This window comes from Centruroides vittatus, unplaced genomic scaffold (assembly GCF_030686945.1).
Source record: "Centruroides vittatus isolate TY-2023 unplaced genomic scaffold, ASM3068694v2 contig_393, whole genome shotgun sequence".
Lineage (NCBI taxonomy): Eukaryota > Metazoa > Arthropoda > Arachnida > Scorpiones > Buthidae > Centruroides > Centruroides vittatus.
Genome location: NW_027122209.1, coordinates 936,774 through 955,879, shown reverse-complemented (window position 1 = coordinate 955,879; position 19,106 = coordinate 936,774). Strand labels below are relative to the sequence as shown.

The window sequence follows — 19,106 nt, the reverse complement described above, 5'->3', positions numbered from 1 at the left end:
CCTTTCTGGGATTGGCAGTGGCACAATCTCATAGTCGCAAGAAGCGTGCACTTGGGACCTCTGATTGTCAGAGAACTCCGAAAGTTAGCAACTTTAAAAAGAGATACATTCTGTGCACCTCACGCACAGCTACCGTCTTCATCTAGACTAGTGGTGGGCAAACTTTTTAAAGAGGGGGCCAAAGGAAAGGAAAAAAAACTTTAGGCGGGCCACTATAATTTATTAAAAAATAACAATGATACATTTTACAAAATTCTTGTATTTTTTGTGATACTAAGCCCTATTAATGACTGAAAGATTATGAAAGAGAATGTGATGAATGAAAATGTGACTACATTTCTAAAATTTTCTCATAATTTGGTTCGAACTGGGATGCACTTATTCTCAGAAGAGAAGTTAAATGCTCATCTGTCAGTCTGTTTCTAAGGCAACTCTTTTGAAGTTTTATTGTAGAAAACACCTGTTCACGTATATATGATGAAGCAAACATAGCAGTAACTTTCTGGGCATGAGATATCAGATTTGGGAAAACGGATTTCGACAAGGACTTTTATAACTCTAATTTTGGAACATTAAGAAACAACTGTTTGAGTTGAGTGTTACATTGTAATTCAATCAATTCAAGTTTCAAGTCCGGTTTCACTGTTTCACAGTTCACATTAAAAGGCGTACCAAAAATTTCGAAGTCTTTTTCAATGACACTGAAGTCTTCAAATCTTCGTTCAAATTCACCATGGAGTCTTCTCAGACTATCTTCGTAACTCTTAAGCTTCCTTCATCACCGAGGTTATTGAATTCAACCTCGGGAAGTGAGACAAGTCATTCTTAGCAAGCTGATTCGCGAATAGAACAAGTTGTAGTTTAAAACCTTTGAGATGGCCCCAGATATCATTGATAAATTGATTTTTGCCTTGCATCTTGACGTTCAACTTGTTCTTGTGGCAGAGAAGATCCGTAAAAACTGTAAAATCCGAAAACCATGCAGTAGCTTCCAGGATTTTATACTCTACAGACCCGTTTCTCAAGAAAGGATGTCACTATTTCGTCTTTCAGCTGCCAATTTCGCTCGAAGACGCGTCCTGGCTAAGCCACCTTACTTTCGAGTAGTGCAATATATCAGAGTACTCAGATTGCAAGGATTCTAGAAACTTCCGAAATTGTCTGTGAGCAAGCCCTCGAGATCGAATAGCATTAACCAGCTTCACAATAACGTGAAGCACAGGTTTCATATCCAAAGCAGATTTACACAGGACGTCTTGGTGTATGATGCAATGTAGAAATATAACATTATTACCTGGATATTTTTCATTAAAGATTCCAACAAATCCAGATTTTTTCCCTGTCATATTTCTCGCTCCATCTGTTCTTATACTACATATGCAATTTATAGGTACTTTTAAAGTTGAAATTCCTTCCATAAATTCATGAAAAATATCTGACCCTGTTGTAGTTCCCTTCAACGACTTCATGCATGCTAGTTCCTCTGTAATACAGAAGTTTTCGTCAACACCTTATAAATAATAGCAATTGTGCAGTATCATTTATATCAGAGTTTCATCCATAGTAATTGAACAGAATTTAAATTGGCCAATCTTTGATTCCAACTGTGATAATATGTTTTTATCTATTGTTTCGATTCTAGAAGTCACTGTTTTCCGAGATAAGCTTATTGTTTCAAAATCTTTTTTTTTTTTGTCAGGACATAAAATATAGCAAACTTTGATCATGCAGTGTTTAACAAACTCTCCATTAGAGAGAGCTTTCTTACTTTTAGCAATATTGTATGCTACAACATAACTTGCATGTGTAGCTGCTTGCTGAGAACTATTTCCTTTCTTAAAAATACTTTGCTGACCTGATACTTTCTTGCGTAGATCTTTTGCTTTTTGTTTTCTTTCTTCGGTTATGGCTCTAACCTTGACATCGTTGTGCTTAGAGTTGAAGTGTCGTGAAATGTTATATTCTTTGTAGACTGCTACAGTTTCGTTGCAGATGAGACATAGTGGTTTATCCCTAAAAACTGTGAAAAAGTACTTCCAAATCCATTCATCTTTGAAAACACGGCACTCACGGAATCAACTTTACGTTTCTTAGATAACATCTTAGGGCTAAAATTTTTCACAATATGCAGAGTAAAACTAGCAAACCAACAACGCTAAGACAGTTATGAATCAAGAAACGTGTTTCGATATCTACCCGCGTTGCCAGTTTTACTCTTTGCTACAAAGTTGCCAGCAGCCAGTGCCTCTCACTCTCAACATAACATTTCAATTAGAGATTGCAATTGCTGGATCCCTCATCCAGCAATCCAGCTGGATCCAGCGCATTCTTCGGCCTGCTGGATCCAGCACTTGGTGCTGGATCCAGCACTGCGGATCCGCAAATACTCAATTAACTTTCTAAATAATTGCGCAAAAGTCTACGTCGTCGCGTTGCCGCTTTGCTAACTACTAAGCTGCTACTAATTACTTACTCACTACTTTACTAACACTAATAATTAAATTACTTATAAATAAACTATACCTTAATCAATTCAACAAAATTTAATAAAATAATAACGTATTCAATCGCTTTTAACGATCTTCCTCAGTTACAAAAAAATACAACATTAACTATAGAACATAAAATGTGTTTGGAATAAATGTAAAAAGAATAGTGCTTAATTACATTCCATTTTTAAACAAGATACATAGATGTACTGCCAGGTCTAATAATTTTCATATTGTATACCGACGTAATCCCACTGTTTTCAAACTTTTAAGAAACGATAAAAAGAAAGAGGATCGGAATTCAACAACGGGTATATATTCGGTGCCTTTACACGACCAACGTTTCAATTCCAAGCTCGTTTATGTGGGTGCAACGATGCGCAGTTTAAAACAAAGGCTCAAGAGCACAAATATACAATCAGTAAGAACCTTGACAACACTGCGCTGCCATTATACGCAAGAGAGAAGGATGTTAACGTTCAATGGGATCAAGCGGCAATTATAAAAACGACGACAAATAGGCAAACGGTCAAACATCTTGAGAGATTGGAAATCTGCAAGGCGGACATGACAACTGGTTGTATAAACCATAGAGATGCGGACTCATTGTCTACCATGTGGAGATCCTTTTACATTAATTAATGTTATTAACGGACAATGCTGGTTTCATTGGATCTTATATACAGGGTGTTTTTTTTTAAACTGACGGTACTCAGAGACATCTGTACAGAAATCTAACAGCCGGACTGTCGCCAAATTTAGAAGAGTGACTAAGGACGACATGGGAAAGAGATTCCGCGAAGAAAAAAGTAGTACCCAAATTTTCCGGTAGGGGTGGATTTGGCGCTGTTGTATCAAAACAGCTAAGAATTTGCATAAAATCCAGCTGCAATTAACAAACACACGAATGAATAATCAGACAGAGGTTTCAGTGTAATAACGAAAGTTTAATTAATCAGCAAATAACCTTCTCCCTTCTTCGATGTGATCACCGTCCTGCTGGACAACTTATTGCATCCTGAACACCGTGTTCTCTATGGCCGAACGTAACATGTCCGCAGGAATGTTCATCACAGTTCGAGAAATGTTGTCCTTCAAAGTCATCAAGTTTGGGACACTACCAAGATAGACCTTGGACTTTAAGTAACCCCACAGGAAAAAGTAACATGGGGTTAGATCCGGGGAGCGAGGCGGCCCATGCAAGTGGAAAAAAGCGACTGATGACCCTTTCTTCAGTGAAGTGCTGGTAGCTTTTTCGCTACAACAGCGCCAAATCCTCCTCTACCGGCGAATTTAGGTACTACTTTTTTCTTCGCGGAATCTCTTTTCCATGTCATCTTTAGTCACTCTCCCAAATTTGGCGACAGTCCGGCTGCTAGATTGCTCTACAGATGTTTCTGAGTACCGTCAGTTTAAAAAAAACACCCTGTATATATTTTTTCCGCTATTTATTTTGTTTATTTATCTATATTTTGTCCGTTTGGGCGTTTTTCGTTAATTTTCATATTTATTCCGAACACATTTTATGTTCTATATTTAATGTTCTATTTTTTTTTTGTAACCGAGGAAGATTGTTAAAAACGATTGAAAACGTTATTATTTTATTAAATTTTGCTGGATTGATAAAGGTATAGTTTATTTAACTTATTCTACTTCCAGTACATAGTTTTATATACCTATAAATAACTACAGACTAATATGTAGAGCCTATATATGAAAACTGGTAAGACTGATAGCCACTTAGCCACTGATTATCCGTCCTTACATTATTATAATATATTAATATAAATTAATCAGTAGAATTACCTTTGCTATTATTTAACTTAAAGATTACATTATAATTATAATCTAACTAAACATTTAAAGTTAATTATCTCTATCTCAAATGTTAAACCGAACCAAAGTTAAGTTTACTACCTAAATGTGTAAGAAGTTTTACTGATTTATACCAGTCTAAATAATAAAAGCTTTTTAAGTATTTAAAAAAAATGTTTTATTTCATTAAAAAAACATAAATTGCAGGATAGATAGATAGACAGATAACACTTTATTGCACCAAAAATACATCCATGCTGGATCCGCGCTGGATCCGCGCTGGATCCAGCTGGAATGATTTCAATCCAGCAAAAATCCAGCTGGATTCAAAACACTGCTGGATTGCAATCCCTAATTCCAATATCTAGGATAAGTCAATAAATTTGTATGTCGTCACTGATATATAACGAGAGGAAAAGAGAGGAAAATATTTATTTTTCTTATAGCCTGTATTCTTTTTTATTCGTCAGATTAGGAATATTGTCGCGCGGGCCGGATAGAACATTTCAGGGGGCCGCATCTGGCCCGCGGGCCGTAGTTTGCCCATCACTGATCTAGACAATTTGCAATTCGTCAAACGACAAACTGTGTAATAAAAGTTTTTACTACAGTACTTAATAACTGATCAGTAAAACTTCCTTTTCGACTGTCAGAAAATATCTTAAGTAATAAATAATATTTAAAATTCATTGTCAGTTTGTGTACCTACTATCTAGTCAAATAAGCGCAGTTGATTTTTTATTGCAAACTGCAAACTGTGTTTGTTTGTTTGTATACGGCAACGCGCTATGTGGGCGATATGCCGAGAAGAGGGCTCGAACGAACATTTCTTAACTGTTTGTGTTTGGTGAAGTTGGTGTTTTTTGGTGTTGCTTTTTTGTAAAGGAAATGTTATCAAGTAATGGTTTAATTTTACCTTTAATTTAATTTTATTTAAAATTGCCTTTAATTTTTACAGACGCCCGTTAATGACACACGGAGAGGCGTCTACAAAAATTAAAGATAAAAACCATGTTGATCATGTTATTCGACAAACACGGAATCATCCACAAGGAATTCGTTCCTGAACGACAAACGTGAATGTTCAATACTACTTGACTGTGATGCAACAGTTGTAGCACTTTCTTGTAGACATACGGCAACGTACGACCACAGTTTCACGAGGCTGCAAATTGGTTTTTGCTTCACGATAATGAGCCTGCCAATTTTGCGGTTAATAAAAAACAAATATTCTCGCTCTTCTTATTCTACGATCCTTATTCATAATTTGTTTGGGTTTCGAATTTCAGAAATAACGCGAGAATGCGATCTCACTTCTCGCTAAGCAATTTCAAAATTAAAGGGCACTTTAATTTTGAAAGGGCACTTTTTATCATTGTTAAATTATTTATAAAAATAACACCAACATTTTTTTTATCATTTGATTTCTCTATAAGTTAAATATACTTTTTTTATATTGAATTTTGGTTTTTAATTATTATGAAAAATGATCAAAAATGTTTTGAGCGCCTCTAGTAGAAAAAATGAATTATCGTTGCGCTGCAGAATTATCTGTGCGTAGCACGTGGTTTGTGATTCGCTTGTTTATAAATTTCTGCTTAATAAAAGTTTGTTTATGAATTCGAATTTTTCACGCTGGAAAGTTTATCGAATGTTATAAAGATAGTATGATAAATTTAACATCTCTTGACATAAGTAACACTATAAATAACCTAGAGATAATTAGCAATGCTTATGTAATGTCAGAATCGTAATGTTAAGTTGCTGTAATCATGTCGAATCTCAACGATATTCATACTGCAGGGCTAGTATTAGCTAGAGGTGGAAGTAAAGGCATTCCCAAGAAAAATGTACGATTGTTGTCTGGTATTCCTCTTCTAGTTTGGGTGTTACGTCCTATGATAGACTGCAAAAGTAAATTACCCGATTTTTATTACTTTGTATTTCGACAACGATGTTTTTGAATATTATGCAAAAAATACCATCTTAAAAGTCGATCATAACACCAAATCGTAATTAATAACTATAATGCATTGATTATAATCGTGTATTGAAAAATATATAATTCAATATAGCACACTTATAATGTCATTATATAATTATCTCCTGGTATAACCAAGTACACAGATCAAAACTTTGATAATCCCAGTAGATGATTTAGTGTAAATTTGAGAAATGTTTTTTAGCTTGCACAAGATCTGCTTCAGGTCAACAACATTCTGAATTGTTATCAAGGTTTTGATTTGTATACATAGTTATAGTTACTGATCCAGTTATGTGAAGAAGAAAATTTCTATCAACTGGTGATATGTGTAAATATTAGACATATCTTCATCTTCAACTCATTTCTTCCAAGATTACTTTAAAATAGTAATTACCATTTATTTCTGTCCTTCCACTTTTTTCATTTCCTTTCTTTCTTGATCCTTTCACTTAATTTCAGTTGGAAGTCTCTTTCCTCATAAATTTCAACTCTAAAAACTGTTTTGAATATTCATTTTTTTCTCCTTTTCTTTATATGGCTAAGCCATTTAATTCTTGATATTTCTGTCTAGCTGATTAAACTGTCCATCTTCATCTCTATTCCTTAAATTTGTCATTCTGTCTCTTATAGTTTTTCCTGGCATATTCCTTAAAAATTTCATTTCATTGTCTATAACCATTGTAAGATGTGTGATAGATATTGTTATTCACACATGTAAATCATATCAGATTTGGACAACTTATAGTGGGTTGTGATAAACTTTTATAAGTCAAAAATACCAATCATCTTTTTATTCTTTTATATAAAGTTTATTAATCTCTTATAAAATTATGCTACAAAACAATTATATTTATTTATTGCATTGTAATTGAAGATTCAGATGATATTAAGACATTTGATGTTAAGACAAATTTAACAGCACCATTTATCATTCCCATAACAAAAACAACTTACGATTCATTTCTCTTTGGCACACTGATTTTGGATGTAAGTGAAATTGTTTAGTAAGGGAATTTAGATGTAAGTGAAAGTTACATAGAAATATATGACAGAATTTTTTAATATATTTTAAAAATAATATATATATTTTGTTTTAATGTTGTTGATCAACTTTATTATAAGTTTGTTGATTTTCTTTTGATCTATGAAATGGAATTACAAAAATATATTTAACATTTCAGAGTTTCAGTCTATATGGGTTTCAACTGATGATGATGATATTGCTCAAATCGCAACTTCTTGGAATGTTCAGATCCATTATCGTTCTAAAAAGGTAGCAAAAGATACTTCTTCTTCATTGGAAAGTGTACAAGAATTTTTGAACTATCATCCAGGTATTTCTAAATCTGTTTTATTGTATTTAACATATTATTTTACATTAACATATTTTAACATTATCAGAGTATACAAAATATTTTGCTTCTTTTGACATACACATTGTATATTTAATATATTTTTCAGATGATATTCAAAAACATCATTTAACATTTTAATGTAAATTTACACATAAAATTTTAAAAAATTTTGTGTAAATTTGAATTAAAAAATGATTGTTAAGTTTTGTAAGAATGTTTGAATTTATCATTTTTAATAATAGAAATGTTTTATAAATATATGTGCCTGTTCATTATAATTTTAAATTTTTTTTTCAGAAATTGGAATAATAGCATTAATTCAATGTACTTCCCCATGTCTTCATCCATCATTTTTAACAATTGCATATGAAATGATGATTAATTTTTCATATGATTCAGTATTTTCAGTCATGAGACAACATAAACTACAATGGAAAGAAGTTGAATTTGGTAATAAAAGTTTTTATTTTATTTTAAAATCAGGAATTTTTTTTTGTTTTAAAATTAATATGTGATTTTATTAAGAAATACTTTGAAATCTAGCAATTTTTAATCAAGCAATTACTTATTTCTTAATTTATATGATTTAAAAGTAACTACTGTTATAATTTGATGATAATGAGAAAATAAAATATTGGAAAAATTATTACACTAGTGCCCAAACTTTTTAATTATTTGGCCAAATTATACATAATTTATAGATTAGTAGGTCACAAACATTTTTGAATTCCAAGTTTCCAAGTTTAAGCATAAAATATATATCAGTAATAAATTGACTTTATCTCATTGATGTAATTTTTATATAATAATTTTATATTGTATTATTTTATATAGGCAATAGTACATATCCTGTTAATTTTGATGCTAGTCATAGACCAAGAAGACAAGATTGGTGTGGTGAACTAATGGAAAGTGGTCATTTTTATTTTTCTTCTGTCGACTTAATCAAAAAAGGTCTTTTTCAAGGTGGAAAGTAAGAATTAAATTTAAAATAATTATATACTGAAATATATACAGTAAAAACTGTGTAAACTGAGATTGCATGTTACTGAATAATTTTTTTCCTTTTGAACAGATTTTAGTATTTTCTTTCTTCTATTTTATCTTTAAAATAAGTTATATCAGATACAGTATAACCTAGTTAAGAAGTTAATGAAGGGACCATTTTAAAAATCTTACTCTTACCTCTTATGCAGGAATTGTAAAAAAAAGTAATTTTTTATCTGTTTAATCAATTTTATTGTAATATCAATATGATATAAAATAGCATAATGTAACATAATAGAATAGTAAGATGCACTGACTACAGCAGGTGAAGAAGTGACTGGTGTCAGTAGTTAATGGACAGCACTGGATAGAGAGTATGGTCAAAACAATAAGATCCCAGCTAACTTAGTGACCACCTCAGGTGTGCAAATGTTTGATATACAATATGATGAACATCTGGAGTTACTTTACCAAGGCTCTGGGATTATTATTACTATTATTATTGTTATCAGCCCATCTCGATTATATTATAAGATTTGTTAAATTGAATAGCTCATTGCTGAAATGCCTTAAATCTCAAATAAATTGTTATTAAGTAAGGTTTTAAATTGAAATAATTAGATATGTTTTTAAATTAAATATTCAAAATAAATTTTGCAAGACCTCTTCCGAGGAACAAGGGGGCGCACTGATTCGACTTGCTCCAGGGTGTGAACGTGTAGCTACACCACTGCTTGGATGAGCTCACTTGACAGTGAACAAGACAGTTTGAATATCAAAACTGGTGTCTTTCTCTGTCATCAGAAATTCTAATCACATTGCTATTATACAGAGACCAAGTTATTCTGTGATCTGGCTTCTCAAGGAATTTAATATTCTAATTAATCATTTGTGTCAATCTTTGAAATTATCATGTTAATCAACTTGTTTTTGAATACTTGATACTAGTTACAGTATATTGTTGTCAATTTGAACTTGGATAGTTTAAAATCCCATTAGTTCATAACCATATTTTTGTCCCAGCTGGGGATATAGGGATTTACATGTTAAGGAATTTGGTTAGTTTGAAATTTGAAGTGAAAATTTTGTGCAAACTGTGATTTGAATACATTAATTCATTCATTTAGATCAAAGTGCCTCCATACTATAAGAGAACAATAGACCAAGAACAACTCTAAACTGGTCAATATGGCTTTGCTTTTACATTAACACATTTTCAGGTATCATCTTATCCATGGACTACCATTTTCCCTTTATCTCATAAATTACAGCTGGGTTTTGGGATTTTAAGATTGTGCTATAAATAGCAGATTGAAATATTTATAGGGATCTAGGCTACTATATTTTGGGCTACTTTAAAAATAATTTGGGCAACATTTAGAGGAATTCTGCTTGTGAGATTCTTTCTGGACATGTGCTGTTTACCTGCACTTTATTTATATTACTATTATTAATTATTAATTAATGAAAATAGCATTATGTGTATGTAGCTGTATTCCATTTGCTTAATAAATTACATCAGTTACATGGCATTTGGCATATTGTATAGAACTATGTAAATCTCAGACAATTCAAAACTTCATAATTCAAAGTCATGGTCATTTTGTATCTTGCATTTCAAACTAATGAGGATTTTCTGTAGTTAATAAGTACTCTGAACAGAGTAAATTGGCAGCACTGTGTTACCTTATTTTCACCTTTTTACAACTTCATAGAACAAATTGTAACTTTTACTTCTTTTGTACTTTTGTACATAATTTTTTTTATCAGTTATTTCTCATGATTAAACTAAGAACAAAATACAGGTAAGCCTCCTATAATGCAGTAGATACATTCCTTGAAAATACCGCATTGTGGGAAATCGCGTTATAGGAGACACCAACTTAATACAAAAACTGGGGTTCAGTTCTAAAAAGAGAAAAACTGCCTTTTATGGTGTAACATTTTCATTGTTTTTTAAATTTATGTACATAAAAAGCTTAAATAAAATTCAACATCATATAAAAAATAAAAAGATTATAATTTCAAGTCAAAATCAAAAAGAAACATAATGTTATGCTTACAAATTCAGTCCTCATCATCACTTATTATAGTTGTTCGAGAATGTTTGACTGGCCTTATTTCAAGATCTGAGCTTGTTTCATCAAGTTCCACTCCACTTATGTGATTCGTTGTGGTTTTTCTGTTTTGTGAAAGATAATTCGTTTCTAAATACCTTAAATCACATTGTAAGAAAATTTCTATGTTGGAGTGAAAACGCGTTGTAAAGGTACCGCATTGTAGGAGGCCTACCTGTATTTCTATCACATCAGGATAAGGAAATAAAAGTCATCTTGTTTATGAATTATTTTATTGGTAACAAAAAAGATATAAATGTACATGAGCAAAAATTGTGACATTGTCACAATGCTGGGCTGCAATTTTTAATCATATATTTAATTTAAATATTTGCTCTTCACCTCAAATTATTAGTATCTTGCCCCTGTATATCATACTTTTCCTGATAATAAAAGTCATGCTGATCATCTATGTAATTCTTCTGGAAAAAATTTTTGAATTAAAATTGCATGACTTCTTGTCTAGAATCTAGACCAGAAGTTCATATCTAACAATGACCTCCAAGCTGCAGATAAATGAGGCTGAAAATGTTTCATTTCTGAAATTAAACATTTTACTGTTGGAAAAGTGTGGAAGGTTGTAGTCAATTCAATTCATTGAAGTAATATTTCCAGCTTCAGAAGTAGTGTATGTTTCATATTATTTTTATATCAAATAACCAAAAAATGGATTAAGAATGGGAATTTTATTAATTATTAGTTTTTATTACTCTATATTAGTCACACACTATTTATAATGTTATATGCTGATTCAATTTTATTTGCATGTTATTAAGGGTTATTTTTTTATACAAATAATTAAAATAAGAAAATTTAACCTCATTATGCATGTACTATACACATACAGTACAAGTTGAGTAGAAACACTGTTTTGTTTGTTTGGATGTGATAGATAGTTTCTATACTGATTTCAGCATTCATGTACACTTTGAATATGTCATTAGGAGACAAAAATGGAGCTTTTTTGTCTATAGTCCTCTTGTCACATGTTCTTCATTTTTCTGAAAAGGTTGAAAATTATTTTCAGAACATAGATTATCATGCTCTGAAGTGATTGTTACACATGTAAGTGATTTTACTTATTTGTCTACAAGTGGAATCTTAATTTTCTGCTTTATTCAGGTTTATATTATTACATTCTTCATACTCAAAATTCTCTTCCATTTCTGCATTGGACAGGTTTCCAACGCACAGAAAAGTTTAACATAGAAAATTGCTTTGTTCCAAATAATTTTTTCCATTTAGGCAGGTTTTTGTTTTATTTGGGTTCCATTTTAGATAAGTTTTATTGTATATAAAAATAAATACTCTATTTTATCAGTTCTAAGATGCACCATGAGTTTGGAATTAATTTTAAGGTTTTTTTATGGGGAAAAAATGTTTAATAAGTAACAAGTTAGATAAACCATATCATGAAACAGATAATGTTTGGAAGCTCTATTTCCATACTCTTCTGTATTTATTAATAACTGTTTGTTTTAATACTGTATTATAATGTCATCTTGAAGGCATTTTCAATATTAAAAAGAAATTTTAAATTAAATCCTCATTACCAGCAAAGTTTATTTTGAACTGATGTGACTGTTGAATAGTATAACCAAAAACATACATTTTTAGTGAATAATGCATCATTTGATCCATTCATTCATAATAGTTATTATTTTGAACTGAAAGTGTAAGATTCAATCAGTTGTAAAGATGTACTTCTATGCCAACAAGTAAATTTGGATAAAAAAGTGCATCTTAGAATTCAGATAAATACCATATTTTCCCAAATATAAGACACTTTTATTTTCTTGGCTGTTGTATAATATGCCATAGAGAAAGTATGGTGATTGGTCAAATTTTGACCTCCCCAGTAATTTTGCTTCATTTCTTGGCATTTTGACATTACAGGAACCCAAAAGTGTATAAAATTCTGTGTGTGTATATGTGAGCATATATTTTGCATTGTATCTCAGGACTGGATGAAACAAAAATTTTGAAACTTAGCAGGTTTATTTCTATATATGGAGCATTGATGCTATTAAATTTTGGTGTAGAGGTCAAAAGGGAGGTGAACTAGAGGGGTCATGCATATCTTGAGTGGAGATAAACTTAATGTTAGTTTTGCAAGTTTTTTGACACTAAATTTGACATTATTAATAAGAGTATTGTATATGAAGACATAAAACATTGTTATACTAAATAATACGAACACATTTAACAAGGAATAAAATGTATTTAATAGTTTAATTCCAAAAATATAAATATTTAATTAAAAAATGTATTTATGTTTGCACATTGATCACTACATGACAGGTCATCTGTACAGTTTGTTATGTTGAAAGGAATTGTTCAAGCAATGTGAAAGAATCAGAGAAAGAGTGGCAATTTCATTCATTCAAAAGATTACTGATTTAAGTTTTGTCAAAGATATCATAATGAATTGCAAAAGAGTCATAGGAAAAAATTTCTAAAGTGCCTAAGAGACTTAAAAGATCATATGATAACTTTAAGCAGCAGTTTTGCTTTATGCAGAAAAATATGGGAATTATTCAAGGAAATTTAACGTTTTAGTATTTGTTTTTCCTCTTGGAAAAAGGATCAAAGTAGGGATGTACCGTATCTTATATTTGGGTAAATATGGTATATAAAACTGGTTTTCAAATGCTAATTAATTTTTTCACAGAAAAAACAATTACTTAATGAAATTTACTTTATATTAATTAAAAAAATAGCTTTATGTATGCCAGAAGTAGGTTACAGAAGAAGAATGAAATTTCTGTTTGTCTCTTTTTAATTGCTTTTTCATTAAATATATCCTTTGATGCATTTCATATTTAAATTGTACTGGTCAAAAGCCCAAGGAAGACCATGATTATGGTTGAAAATGTTAGTTTTAATTGAAATTTGTCATTACTGGGATATAATAAGGTTCTCATGGGTTGATTATCCATCTCTGTGATTCTGAGAGAAGTTGTTCCATTATTTATATAAGATATATTTACAAATTTTAATGAAAATTAATTAAAAGATGTGTATGTATTTATATAGCTGATATATGTATTTAAGACTGTTAATATTATGATCGTCTCATAATAATTAAATTTTAGAATATTCATGGAATTTATATTGTATTTTTATACAAAGTTTCGTATGGATTAATTATTTGATATTATTTTTAATAATTTTGGCTTAAATAAATATTTGCATAGATATTTTATAAAAAAATAACAATACATAATCTTTTATAGATGTGGTTATGTAGAAATTCCCAAAGAAATGTGCATAGAAATTGATTCGGAATCAGACTGGAAAATTGCAGAGCGTCAAGTCCAGTTATATGGTTATAAAGGCGTAGGAAGTAAATTATAAAATACAGTTAGTATCTTATTGTCACTATCCATTATAAATAAAGGCAAAAAATGAAAATAATTTTATGAGTTTTAATAAATAAATAATTGATGTGTAACTTGTTAATCTCTTCAATACATTTGAACTATCAATAATATTTTAAATTGATTAACTTAGATAGATTTTCTAACTTTGGATAATGATCAATTCCAAAAAACTAAGAAATATATCTGAATATATCATTAAGTCATGGATAGTCAACCATTTGTAATAATCAATAACATTTTTGCTTATCATTTTTTATAGAAAATGATGTTAGAATAGATCAAAGGAAATCAGTGAACTCTGAGAAAATAAATCATAGTACGAAATATGTTATTTATCTGATAAAAGTTAATGATGTTATATTTCTTACAATAAAATAAATCATTAAAAAAAAAATCTGTTTTTAAAGGTGAAGAGCAAGACAAGACAAGACAAGAAATGCACTTTATATATTTTTTGTATTATTTATTTGTGTTGTACTGTAGCAGACATGTATGTTGAGCAGTTCCATAATATGTAATGTAAACTAATACAATTTTTTTAATAAAATATACATTATTTACTGTTTAAATTGTTAAATTTTATGAATTTGTTTTGCTAAAAAATATATTAATTTATTTTAATTATTACTACTTATTTTAATTAAAAAATTATGTAAAATGAGCAAATATTTATTTCCACATCGTCACAACGCCCACTTGCAATTTTTAATCATATTTTTAATTTATTTAATTTAAAATATAGGTTCTCCACCTCAAATTGGTAATGACTTGCCCCTGTACCTCATATTTTCCCTTTAACAATAGAATTGTGCTGATCATCTAACATCTTTCAGGGGAAAATTTCTGAATTGAAGTAACATGGTTTCTAGTTTGTATCAGAAGTTCGTATATAGTTAATCGGGGCCTCTTGCCCCTGAGGTTTTCATGTCTGGTCTCGTCTTCTATCTAACTCCGTTCTCGAGATTAAGGAAAGACAGACAAAAGGACAGACGGACACAGCGAGAATTTAGGTCTACAATTTTTTCAAATTGTAGACCTAAATTCCCAATAAGCAGAATTGCATAAATATGTAATGCTGCTTATTGTAATATCAATTCTATTTTAAAGTCTTCAACTTGTTTTAAGCTAATAATGGCCGAAAACATGTTATTAATTAAATACTTCGGTAAATGAATGAATAAATTCAAAAACTGTACTATAAATAAGAAAATATATTTAAAAAACAATGCATTATTTTTATACATTTTTGTATAATAATTGTCCTATCTAGAATTCTGTTAGACAATGACGTATTAATTCCTTAATCATAGTGAAATATAGAGATCCAATATGGCTACCATTCTAGAAAGCTTTTAAATATGAAAATTATAATAGAGCAATGCTTCTCAAACTTTCTATTTACATAGACCAGTATTTTTATGAAATTAAATAAAAATAGTTGTAAAACGAAGAGAACTGAGTTCAAATGCACGTTTTAAAAATTTTTAGACAAATACTGTGGAACCCAGTTAATCGGCTGGGAAGAAAATTCGAATTTAGATTTTAAAAAGTTTCGAGGTTAAGGAGATTTCGCTAAAAATCAAGTTTTTATGCATTGGTTTATTGGTGGTCCATAATAAACTACCCATGTGAGATTTCCGTAATCTTATTATGTAGAATCATCGCGTCAATGTAAACCTCTCTGTATTACTTAGAAAGTCGAAAACGCTTAACCAAATGGTTAATATGCATTTTTTAAAAGTAATGGATGAATAAAGCAATACATCACATGGGGGATCTGCCAGAAGGAAATATGTTTCAGGAAAACACTATTGGAAATTCGTCCGTATTCAAGCACGTGAAGAAAACTTGGAAAATTCAACGCGACCAGCCTGTTGGTAAAGTGCGAACCCGCAAACATCCACCGTTCAGTGGTTTTATTCATTCTGCCACTGGTTTATTAAAACTCGTCAAAAATCTTAGCAATTTGATCTAGATTTCGAAGAAAACAGAAAAAGTTAAAACAGTTGATGAAATAGTTACGTTGTTTTACAGTAAATATCATGCATCGTAAGATATAAATGAAATTTACAATCGTTTCAAAGGATTAAACGAATATTTAAATTGATCTCCAAAAATAGTATTGATTTTACAGTTATTACAGATAGATTGGTTGTGTTCGCAGGAAAAATTTCAACCAAATATTTTTAAGCAGTGAAAGTCGGTCTAAAAATATTGGTTGCCTGTTTACAATGTACAGTACATATATTGTGAATATTTCTGGCAGTATACAGTAGATACTAAATGTATGTACAGATTGTCACAATTAAAATTTTAAATTATTAATTATTTTAAATTTTAAATAAATGGTAGATGGTAGAATGTTAGAAAGTAGTTCAAAAGCACATTTCATGCAGTCCTTCAGTAAGAGCAATCGTTTCAATTCACTAGATGATTGCGCGAATCTGTCATTAATTGCTTCTGCATCCAATTTATATAACAATTCCTTTTCAATAGATAACAACATTTAAGATTTCAAGTTTTGCTCCGACAGAGAATTTGTTAACTTTAGCGAGGTTAAGGCCGAAGTTTTTAACGCAAAAACGTGTACGTCGGACGTTCAGCATCGCTTTCCTGTAAGCTTAGAAGTTTGACAATGGCGTTTGGAATGTCGAGCTGACTTTCCCATTGACTTTCCAAACACCATTGTCAAACTTCTAGGCTTACAGGAAAGCGGCGCTGAACGTCCGACGTACACGTTTTCGTGTTGAAAACCTCGGCCTCAACCTCGCTTTGTTTTTATGACCTGTAGCTTTGGAAATGTACTCTCACATTGGATTTAGTTACAGATAGTGTGCAGATACTTTACAAAGTTCATAAAGGTTACCGTGTGACATTTAGTCAAATCAGGGACACATTTTAGAATCAGTAAAAATCGAGTCTAAAACTGATTGAACATTGGTTATTTTAAATAAATTATCTATTTACATAAATGAGGATATTTCTTTGTTTGTTCTTTATACACTCCTAGGCCCAGGGCCGGATTATCGAATAGGCAAAGTAGGCAAATGTCTAGGGCCCGTAAGTCGGAAGGGCCCGGCTTCAGTGGAGAAGATTTCTCTGTTTGAAAATGAGTTAAATTTAAGAAATTCGATAGGACAGAAAAAGCTGTACCTAACAATTCTTATCTTACTAAGCTCCTCTCGACTAGCCATTGCCTAAAAAAAAAAAAAGCTCAACAGCCTGCCGTGAGACAGAAGTAACGCCACGGGATCTCGCGCCATCTAGATATATTCCTAGGGCCGCGTCTCGTGGTAGTACCGATGCATGGATGGTTATGATTTATTTTCTAAATCTACGCGCGACATCGCATATTCGATATAGCGTTCAAGTCGAGTGCGAAGATATTACAATTCAATAGTGTTTTATAAAAGAGTTAAAAAGATATCCGCACCGGGTGTCACCCATGCTAGCTACGCTAAATGTCACATTATATAAGATTTGTTTAGAAGCAACTTATTTAAATGGGGCCCCAATTTAAATTTTGTCTAGGGCCCCCTAGAGGCTTAATCCGGCGCTGCCTAGGCCGTTCAACCAATTGCTACGAAATTCAATAATTACGTTCAAATGCTTGTAAAAATGCTTAACTTAAATCATGTCGTACATTCCACCCCAAAATATCGATTGCATACTTATAAGTCAATTAATTTTTATTTACAGTCAATTTTTGAGTTACACGTAGCGACATCTATTCGCAAAAAGTTAACAAAATAATTAACTAAATATAATTCTTACAAAAAATATATATTATATTCACTGAATTACTGCGACAACGATATAGCGCGAAATAGATGCGCAATTACTGCGACAGGTAGCGCACAGCACATGCCTGCCAGCGTGATGTAGTAGCGTTTTGCCCCTGTACATCATACTTTACCTATAACAACTGACTCGTGCCGGACATATCTCTAAGATCTTTCAGGGGAAAATATTTGAATTGAAATAATATAACTACCGGTTTGTATCGGTCGTTCTCATATAGTTAATCGTAGCCTACTACCACTAAAGTTTTCGCTTCTCTCGTCTTTCATCAATCTAACTCCATTCTCGAAATTTAGGAAAGACAGGCGAATAGACGAACAGTTGACAGTTGACAGTGGGAATTTATAAATTTCCAATTTTCTCAAATTGCATCCCAATAAAAAAAGTATCCGAGTACATTCAGCAGTAGAATTGGTGCATTGTACATTCGTGGTAAAAGCAGAAAACAGCGACAGATAGCCTGACAAGAAAATGCGCCGGTGCCTATTTCGGCCCATTACTCGATATAACGTACACGGAATATTGTGTAGTCGACTCAGATGGGAAGACCAAAAAAAAAAAAAAAAGCGGAAAGCTATCAATACAACTATAACAAAACGAAATTTATCGGACTGAAAATGGCGCCCGACAAGGAACGCTTCAAGGTCACGTTTACTGGGAAATACGATCGTGAAAGAGATGAACTGATCAGCACGTCACCATGCTCACCTCGAACTGCGATGCAACTGTCGCAACGTAGTGGCAGGCTCGTTACCGAGTGACTTTTCCTATCACAATATCAATTGTATTCGTCGTTAAGTTTTTGCCAACATGTGTATTTATATTATATCGTGATCCACGACATATTTTCCCGGTCGAATCTTTATGCTTATTTCCTGCGTTTACGATTAAAACTGTAAATTTGGTAAATATATTAATGAAAATACATTGATTAAGACACTAAACAGTGTTGTTACTTTTATTATAACGAATAATGCATTTAATTATCGTAAACGTTATGATAGATTTTACAAGTTAAGCTACTCCACTACTAAAGCCCTGGGGGACCCGGGATCGAATCCGGACGGGTCGAAAAATCCCCAGGAATTTTTCGGGGGGTGGTCTGTCCGGATATGTCGGTCCCCGTCCCTCACCACCCGGCCGCCCCATTGTGGGCCTGGCCGAACCCATAATGG

General features: G+C 31.6%; 1 protein-coding gene across 2 annotated transcripts; it reads left to right on the top strand.

The window, feature by feature from the left end:
- Positions 1-5,840: 5,840 nt before the first annotated feature.
- On the top strand, positions 5,841-14,699 carry Csas (CMP-sialic acid synthase). 2 transcript variants are annotated; one of them, XR_010880873.1, is made up of 7 exons: positions 5,841-6,218; positions 7,470-7,622; positions 7,941-8,093; positions 8,478-8,616; positions 13,984-14,110; positions 14,390-14,446; positions 14,538-14,699. XR_010880873.1 is itself a non-coding variant. In XM_067271259.1 (6 exons), the coding sequence occupies exons 1-5, from the start codon at positions 6,077-6,079 to the stop codon at positions 14,102-14,104; spliced, it is 708 nt and encodes a 235-aa protein (XP_067127360.1). In that variant the 5' UTR covers positions 5,841-6,076; the 3' UTR covers positions 14,105-14,110; positions 14,390-14,699. The 2 variants fall into 2 exon arrangements, 1 of the variants encoding a protein (XP_067127360.1); XM_067271259.1 differs by having other exon boundaries at positions 14,390-14,699.
- The last annotated feature ends 4,407 nt before the right edge of the window (positions 14,700-19,106 follow it).

Excerpts from the sequence above, each read along its gene's own strand:
- Csas (XM_067271259.1), top strand. The coding sequence starts at position 6,077 with ATGTCGAATCTCAACGATATTCATACTGCAGGGCTAGTATTAGCTAGA. Across the intron at positions 6,219-7,469 it reads TCCTATGATAGACTGCAAAA|AGTTTCAGTCTATATGGGTT; the intron begins GTAAATTACCCG and ends TTAACATTTCAG. Across the intron at positions 8,094-8,477 it reads ATGGAAAGAAGTTGAATTTG|GCAATAGTACATATCCTGTT; the intron begins GTAATAAAAGTT and ends TATTTTATATAG.